The sequence below is a fragment of the Carassius carassius genome, chromosome 33, assembly GCF_963082965.1.
Source record: "Carassius carassius chromosome 33, fCarCar2.1, whole genome shotgun sequence".
Classification (NCBI taxonomy): domain Eukaryota; kingdom Metazoa; phylum Chordata; class Actinopteri; order Cypriniformes; family Cyprinidae; genus Carassius; species Carassius carassius.
Genome location: NC_081787.1, coordinates 16,283,544 through 16,292,707, shown reverse-complemented (window position 1 = coordinate 16,292,707; position 9,164 = coordinate 16,283,544). Strand labels below are relative to the sequence as shown.

Here is a 9,164-nt window from a genome sequence, read left to right as displayed (position 1 = left end):
TGCAGGTTTGTTTATGCATTAAACTCGTGGCCATGAGAAAAATATGTCGTCTCTCAACATAAGAAGTCGTGGCCACGAGAAATGGATTTTGTTCCATTAACACAGCATCTGGAGGCCACGTCATAAGGATGTCGTTACCCCGACAAAATGATCTTGTGGACACGACATAATGTGACATTCCCACGAATGAATATCTTGTGGACACGACATATTATCACGTTACCACAAGTTATTATGTCGTGGCCATGACAAAACTAAGTGAACCGACCATGTTTTCTTCCGGGCATCGTACCGAACATAATAGAAAAGAAAGTTTGATTTGAATAACATCTGCTTGCACATTGCAACTGGTGTGAAGAAAGCATTAATTCTTTACATGCAATTAGATTGATTTGCATTCTTTTACGTGAAGCAGAATTGGTGGCTCCCCCCCGTCACAACATTTACACCTGAACTGTTTCTTCAATCACAGTTTAAATTGCACTCATGTCACTGAACTTCTTACCCTGATTGAGAAGAAATTGACATTTCGCTCGTCTATACTCAAGGGGAACTCTTTTTTTTTTTAGGTAACACCTGAGCACAGTAGCAGTAAAAGTGCCTTCCTGTCAGTCAAAATTCACCTGCCTTCGTTTTCACTGATGAAATGTCAGTAAGCTGCGCTAGCAAGAGTGTCTTCGCTGTACCAGTTGTCTTTGCGAGACTAAATAAATTAATAAAGAGAACCAGACAGGGTGAACAGTAACAGGCCTCTGTGATAATAAGACACAGTATGTGAATCTGAGCGAGGGCAAATCTCTCGCCCTTAAGTGAAGTCTCTACTTTGATGTGAGCCGGCTTTGGGCACAGAGGCTGAAGACAGGTGGGCAGACGGAGGGGTGGGGGGTGATCAAGGTCAACACAAACATTCCTCAGCCCTCAATATTTAATAGGCCTCCTGACTACCACTGAATATAAGGCCAAGCAATGGCTTGAACCTCTTTTGGTACTTCCATGATCGATGTGTGTTGATTACTTCTCAGTCAGATTTTATTGTCTGTCCTGAGCTTTTGAAGTGACAAAACTTGAAGTGCCTCTTATCTCTCAGATATCTCTTTTCTTGCCTCAAAGCCTGAAGTTTTTATGTCTTTCTGTCTTTTTGTGCTTGTTGTGGATCTAAACTGATGCAATAAATTTGCTCCTGCCTATATAAAGGGGAATGGTGTATCTCTTTCTTCCTTTATAGCTTCTAAGGCATCTAGACTGGGGCCTGAAGTGGCATCAGATATGAAATATTCTAGGAAGGAATTCAAATAATTAAATTAAATTTATGAATATAATTTTTATTTATTCATTTTTATTTTTATTTAATTGTTTCATGTGGCTATTATATGTAAACATAATGCCATTTTACAACAAATTTTAATGTATTTTAAAGGGGTACTATTATACTCTTTTACAAAGCTTTGACTGTTTTGGGGGTATACTAGAACATGCTCTCAGTGCTTGGTGGTTGAAACATTTTTTCACATAATTTACATTATTAAAATACATTTCTCCCAAGCCTGGCACAAATTGCTCGATTAGTTCAAGGTTTGATGAAGACCCGCCTTACGAAATGTGTTGTGATTGGCGAACAGCTTAGACGTTGTCTCAGAGAATATTGAACAAGAGGATCAAGTAGAAACTAAAACTAGAAACTTTTTGCTAAATCATGTTTTAGATAAAATGTCTTTTTTAAATGTGCAGCAGTACGTGATTGGGGTTATAATACTCCGGAATAGAGTTAAAAATAAATTGCAACCACCATTTCCTGACGTCGTCCGCTTTAGGAAGGCCAAACTAAGACGTTTGGGCATGCGGTGAAAAAAAAACAGTGTTTCTACGACATGGCGAATACTTGGTGATACAGTTCAATTCAGTTTACACTTGTAGCAATATTTGGTAGTTCTGTACATTGTTTCAGGGTTAGCATCATCTGAGGTCCTCTGAGTGGTTGGCATCAGGTGTTCTGGATCCAGAATGGAGCTTGTGTAAATCCTAGTTACCATGGGATGTAAATCCCATGGCAAAACAGAGAAACAAATAGAGACATAATTAGCGTAGCTGCTGTTCCAACCAAGTAAAATGTATTAGTTTAACCCAAGCTAAACAATAATAATGCAATAATAATGGGTTAGGGTCTTTTCTTAGTATTTTCTATACCCACTGTATTTCTCACAATTTTTTTGAATATAATGTGACAGTGTATGCAAATAATTTCTGCAAATATTGCATGGTTTGGGCTAAGACTTCTCTCTCTCTCTCTCTCTCTCTCTCTCTCTCTCAGTTTCTCTTTCTCTCTCCTTCAGGCCAGATATGTTTTAAGTGGCATGACTGGCATATAGCACATTCTCCATGTCTCTGACACTTGCTAAGGTCTTTGGCTAACGCATATTATTAAAAAACAAATTTGTCATTTCAATTTGAAATGAACCCTGTCATTTCCAGGCCATCTGTGCATTGACTGTGTTTTTTTGGAGTGTTTTGCAGTGATAGAACAGCACATGTGTCAAATGAATTGGAGGTGGGTGCTTTTATAAGTAAGAATAATTCTGTCCCTCAGCAAAGCATGGAGCACTTTGCTGTTGACCTTCTTTCTTGAGTGGGGCTGAAATTGGATGATTGCGTGCTGTGTTACTGGACAAGTGACAGCTGGCTGTATTTCCGAGCTTGAAGGCAGGCAATCTTACCTACCCAGTCCATGTGTTCTGCTCCCGATTCCCAGGTATTGGATACCCAGCTGAGATCAAAAGCGGTCTGAAGCTTTACTGCAACATCATTATATATTTATGCCCTTATCAGCTTTCATTTTCACAGAATGCATAAAATTTGGTCGCATGAGTGCTGAGGGCACAGGTGCATGTGGGGTACTCACAGCATATGCATTGCAGCAAATGCATGTTGATTTATGTGTGAGAACTCTTGGCACAGAAGACCGCAACATCATATGCGATTTGTTTCATCAGATCATAAGCATAACTTTGATGTAACATGTCTGGAGTCGTTTTAGAAAAAAGTGTGAAATTGTAAAAAGAAATTGTATTAAAGTATGCTGGACATTTACTCAAAAGTATATAACCAAAAACACTTACAAATACAAAAGTTTCCACATTTAATTGTACTAAAGCACTTAAAAGCAAAAAAGTAAAACGTTTCCGGCTCATGAAAACAACAGTGAAAAGTTTTCCTGAAGTTGTCACAGTGTCTGGTTTGTGTTCCCTGGGTATCCACAAGATGTCCTCCTTCCCCACGGTGTCTGTCACTTCATGAACCACATTCCCCACGTTCTCTGTCTAATCATTGCACTCAGCTGTCACTGGTCATTAATCATTGCACTCAGTCAATTCCCCCTTAGCGTTTGTCTCTCCCTGTGTATTTATACCCGGTCTGTCTTAGTATGTGGCATGGAGTCCTTGTTTAATTATCACGTCCGTCTTAATTCTTTCTCTCGCCTTGTGTCCTTGTCTGTCCTTGTCCTCGGGTGGTGCTAGCGCAGTGGATAAGACACATGTCTTTGGTGTGAGAGACCCGGGAATCCACTGTGAGACACCAATCTGTCCCTGAGCAAGACACTTAACCCCTAGTTGCTCCAGAGGTGTGCGACCTCTGACATATGTGGCAATTGTAAGTCGCTTTGGATAAAAGCGTCAGCTAAGTGAATAAATGTTTATGTTTTCTGGATTGATGTTTGGTTTCGACCCCCAACATCGCTCTCAACCATGGCCCCCCTTCGACCCGGGGCTCGTGTGGGACGGATCAGAGCCACCGTCTCACCATGGCGGACGGAGAGGGGAGAGGAAGCGCACGTCCGCCATGGTGGTGCCACTGCCCATGATGGCCGCAAGACCAGCGCTACGGGGCAAGATGGACGCCAGCCCAGCGCCACAGCACAAGGTGGTCGCCAGCCCCACGCCACGAGGCAAGACGGCCGCCAGCCCAGCGCCACTGCCCATGATGGCCGCAGAGCCAGCACCATGAGGCAAGATGGACGCCTGCCCAGCACCACAGCACAAGATGGTCCCCAGCCCTACGCCACGAGGCAAGATGGCCGTCAGCCCAGCGCCACTGCCCAAGATGGTCGCTGAGACATTTTTGGATTACTTCTCCATGCTGAACAAGATCCTAGAGATTCCCAGGAGTGTTCACGTCATGGCTGCTGAGCCAGCGCCACAGCCCAAGATGGCCGCCAGCCCAGCGCCACAGCACAAGGTGGTCGCCAGCCCAGCACCACAGCACAAGATGGCTGCTAACCCAGCGCCAATGCCCAAGATGGCCACCGGTCCAGAGCCACGGCCCAAGATGGCCGCCCGTCCAGAGCCATGGCCCAAGATGGCCGCCAGCCCAGCGCCACAGCACAAGGTGGTCGCCAGCCCAGCACCACAACACAAGATGGCCGCCAGCTCAGCGTCACGACACAAGATGGACGCCAGCCCAGCACCGCAGCATAGGATGGCCGCTAGCCCAGCGCCACAGCACAAGATGGCCACTAACCCAGCGCCAATGCCCAAGATGGCCACCGGTCCAGAGCCAAGGCCCAAGAAGGCTGCCCGTCCAGAAACAATGGCCCAAGATGGCTGCTTGCCGAGCGTCTCTGCACAGGATGACAGCCACAGCTGACCTTCCAGAGTCGAATCAGGTTCCCGTTGACCCTCCAGAGTTGAGTCAGTTTCTGGTTGTCCCTCCAGAGTCAAGTCAGGTTCTGGTTGACCCTCCAGAGTTGAGTCAGGTTCTCGTTGACCCTCTAGAGTCGAGTCAGGTTCCAGTTGACCCTCCAGAGTCGAGTCAGGTTCCCGTTGACCCTCCAGAGTCGAGTCAGGTTCCAGTTGCCCCTCCAGAGTCGAGTCAGGTTCTCGTTGACCCTCCAGAGTCGAGTCAGGTTCTCGTTGACCCTCCAGAGTCGAGTCAGGTTCTCGTTGACCCTCCAGAGTCGAGTCAGGTTCCCGTTGACCCTCCAGAATTGAGTCAGGTTCCAGTTGACCCTCCAGAGTCGAGTCAGGTTCCAGTTGACCCTCCAGAGTCAAGTCAGGTTCTCGTTGACCCTCCAGAGTCGAGTCATGTTCCAGTTGACCCTCCAGAGTCGAGGCAGATTCCCGTGGACCCTCCAGAGGCAAGTCAGATTCCTGTTGACCTTCCAGAGTTGAGGCAGGTGCCCGTTGACTTTCCAGAGTGGAAAGAGTCGAGTCAGGTGCTCATGGACCCTCCAGAGTCAGGGTTAGTCACCGTTGACCTTCCAGAGTCAGGGCTAGTCACCGTTGACTTTCCAGAGTCAGGGCTAGTCACAGTGGACCTCCCAGAGTCAGGTCAAGTCACTGTTGATCTTCAGGGACAGACTCAAGTCACTGGTGATCTTCAAGGACAGAGTCAAGTCACTGGTGATCTTCAAGGACAGAGTCAAGTCACCGGTGATCTTCAAGGACAGATTCAAGTCACCAGTGATCTTCATGAACACAGACAAGTCGCCATTGATCTTCATGAACAAAGGCAAGTCACCATTGATCTTCATGAACAAATACAAGTCACCAATGATCTTCATGAAAAAATTCAAGTCACCATTGATCTTCCTGTGCAAAGGCAAGTCACCAATAATCTTCATGAGCAGAGTCAAGTCAGCATCGATCTTCTGGAATCCAGTATAAACACCATGGGATCACCAGAGTCTCGTCACTTCGCTGTGAAACTACCAGAGCCTCCCCACGTCTCTGCTGAACTACCAGAGCCATTCCACGTCTCGGCTGAGCTACCAGAGTCTTTCCTCGCCTCTGCGGAACTTCCAGAGTCTCGTCACGTCTCAGTCGAAATCTCTGAGCACCCGACTGTCCCTGTTGTGGCCACGGAGGCTACCCTTAACTTGTTCATGCTCTCTGTTTCAGACTTGCCCAAACAAACTTGTCCTCCTGTTCATTCGACCACATGGACGTGGTGGTCTTCTGCTCCGCCCTGGGGGGCGTCTGGTTCGAACGCACAGATGTGGTGGTCTTCTGCTCCGCCCTGGGGGGCGTCCGTTTTGACCGCACGGATGTGGTGGTCTTCTGCTCTGCCCTGGGGGGCGTCGGTTTCAGCCGCACAGATGTGGTGGTCTTCTGCTCCGCCTTGGGGTCTTGCCCGGTCGGCGTCATCCTGGGTTCCAGAACGCCCTGATCCACTCTGATCTCCTGTGTTGTTGTTGTTGAGGTTGTTTTTTGTTTTTTTTGTGTTCACTACCTGTCCCTGTTCCCCTCTGTGAGCCTGGCCCTCCGTCCCTCCCCATGATCCTCTGCCGATCCACCTCCCTCCTGGTCTCCCTGTTTTGTGTTACACTTCTGTTCTCTGTTCCCCGCTTTACATGTTCCTCTCGTCTCTGGTTTCCCCATTCTTTTTTTTACCTGGCCCTCCGTCCCTCCCCCTGAACCTCCACCTGTCCACCTCCCTCCTGGTCTTGTTTTATTAGTCATATCTTGGAGCGTCTGGTAGCAGTCACAGTGGTAGCATTGTCACAGTGTCTGGTTTGTGTTCCCTGGGTATCCACAAGATGTCCTCCTTCCCCACGGTGTCTGTCACTTCATGAACCACATTCCCCACGTTCTCTGTCTAATCATTGCACTCAGCTGTCACTGGTCATTAATCATTGCACTCAGTCAATTCCCCATTAGCGTTTGTCTCTCCCTGTGTATTTATTCCCGGTCTGTCTTAGTATGTGGCACGGAGTCCTTGTTTAATTATCACGTCCGTCTCAAGTCTTGCTCTCACCTTGTGTCCTTGTCTGTTTATGTTTTCTGGATTGATGTTTGGTTTTGACCCCTGCATGGACTGTTTACTCTGGGCTCATGGACTTTGGATTACCCTTAATAAATGACATACTCGCACTTGGATCTCTCTCCTGTATTCTGGCCGTGACAGAAGTAGCATGATGCACAAACTTTGTAAAGCCGCCTGTTTAATCAGAGTTTTCTCAATGTCTTGACTATGTAAGGCTGATTTTATTATTGCTTTACGTTCAAGAATAGTTGTTTATAGAATAATCATAGATCGCCTTTAACCTTCAGTTGAGACTTTTCATTTTGGTTCTAATTAAAACTAAAACTAATGGCTGTTGTTTCTTTACAAGCATTGATGGGTAGTGCTGGGAGTCTATTCAGAAAATAATTGATTCATAAGCATTCATACCATTTTGTGGCATTGGCAATCATAAGTCAACTTCAAAGTGTTTATTCGATTCCACTCAGGGAAGTACTAATCCATGATTCAGAAGAGCCTTAAGAACTAACTAGAGGGATTTGGATTCATCCCATTGACTTGAGTCAGTTCAACAAAAAGAGTCAGTATCACTAATTCAGTGACATTTTCAGCAGGTTACATCATTACACCGGTAGGTGGTGAAGAGTGAGAATGTCTTTTAGTATTATGAGTGATTCTTTCAAATGTTCACTTAATTTATTAATTCACTCTATTGATTCAAGTTCCGGAATCAAACAATCCTTGCATTTTAAATGGAAATGATTACGTTTAATTATACAATACAATATATAATTTTAAAGTGAGTTTGAAAGAAGTATCTTATGTTCACCAATACTTTTTTTTTTCAAATAAAAATTCCATAAATCTTAATTATATTTAAAAATAAATAATTTATTCCTGTGTTGGCAAATTTACGAAAGTCATCAGTCTCCCATGATCATTCAGAAATCATTCTAGTATACTGATTTGGTTCTCAAAAATGTTTGTGCTGCAGAAACTACTCTTTTTTCAATATAAAGTTATAAAGAAATATGAATAATTTGTAACGTTATAAATGTCTTTACTGTCACTTTTGGTCACTTCAGTGGGTCCTTGCTGAATAAAAGTAGTAATTTCTTTTAAAAAATATCTTGTTGTGTATGTGTGTGTGTGTGTGTGTGTGTGTACACTGATCAGGCACAAAATTATGACCATCTTCCTAAAATTGTGTTGGTCCCCATTTTGCTCCCAAAACAGCCCTGACCCATCGAGGTATAGACTCCACTAGAACCCTGAAGGTGCGCTGAGGTATCTGGCACCAAGATGTCAGCATCAGATCCTTTAACCCTTTGAGTGCTATGGTCCCACATATGGGATTTTTATTTCCATGCCCCTGGGAGTACAGTCCCACATATGGGATTTAGGATGTTTGGTGACTTCACATACCTGTCAAATTCAAACTAATTAGTGTTTGAACTAGTGTTCTTAACCACATAATGCATATTTTAGGTGTAAGAAATTTAAATACACATAATTACTAGTAAATCAATACATTCTGAACTCTCTGGACTCTCTGAACTGCAATGTGGACAGACATGGCGGCACCCATCTCACATTACAGATCACGATCAGGGTCATTTAGAAAGGTTTTCAAATGACAAAACACTCATTTACACATATTTGTGAATCGGAATATCAGATTGTTCATGACATGGTATGCAAGTTTGTGAATATTTTAAATAAAAAAGGAAAAACATAATAAAAGCAATCCATCTTTCATAGAGTGCTTTTGTGGCCGCAGCGTGTCACGTCACAAGTATGATGCATTGCCATGGAAACAGTAATGAGAAACGTTCTAAAATAATAGTCACCTGAAAAAAACTCACTCCAGGGGGACCGCTACAATATTTTAAACTCACCAGGTTAAGTCCTGTAAGTTGCAAGGTGGGGCCTCCATGGATCGGATTTGTTTGTTCCAACAGATGCTCAACTGGATTGAGATTTGGGGAATTTGTAGGCCAAATCAACACCTCAAACTCGTTGTTGTTCTTCTCAACCATTCCTGGACCATTTTTGCTTTGTGGAAGGGTGCATCATTGCTGAGGGAAGCCACATTCTCCAGGGAATACTAGGGATGCACCGAATATTCGGCCACCGAAAATTTTCGGCCGAAAATGGCCAAAAAGTGCATTTTCGGTTTTCGGCCGAAACACTTTTATTACCGAAACAACACGGCCGAAATGTTATGATGACGCAAACAGAAACCGCGACCTGCACGTGCACCTGCATAGCGCAGACCACGAGCTCCCCGCGTCATTCACTTCACACCAGTGGGTCTTAATAGAGAACATTCTCTCTATTCTTATTCCTTTATTCGCAGCACTAAAGCGTCTCCTAACAAAGAGATTGAGACGGACCACGAAGTGAAAACAAAGAAAAGTACAGTCTTA

General features: G+C 44.6%; 1 protein-coding gene across 1 annotated transcript; it reads left to right on the top strand.

Annotated features, from left to right (window-relative positions):
* The first annotated feature begins 4,026 nt into the window (after positions 1-4,026).
* Positions 4,027-4,983, top strand: LOC132114259 (cyclin-dependent kinase inhibitor 1C-like). Its single transcript, XM_059522370.1, has 2 exons — positions 4,027-4,380; positions 4,767-4,983. The coding sequence occupies exons 1-2, from the start codon at positions 4,036-4,038 to the stop codon at positions 4,980-4,982; spliced, it is 561 nt and encodes a 186-aa protein (XP_059378353.1). The 5' UTR covers positions 4,027-4,035; the 3' UTR covers position 4,983.
* Positions 4,984-9,164: the final 4,181 nt, after the last annotated feature.

What these genes read in the sequence shown, in the direction of transcription:
- LOC132114259 (XM_059522370.1), top strand. Translation starts at nt 4,036, where the DNA reads ATGGTCCCCAGCCCTACGCCACGAGGCAAGATGGCCGTCAGCCCAGCG. An exon ending in GCCCAGCGCCACAGCACAAG is followed by an intron (nt 4,381 to 4,766) that starts GTGGTCGCCAGC and finishes TTGACCCTCTAG; the next exon opens with AGTCGAGTCAGGTTCCAGTT.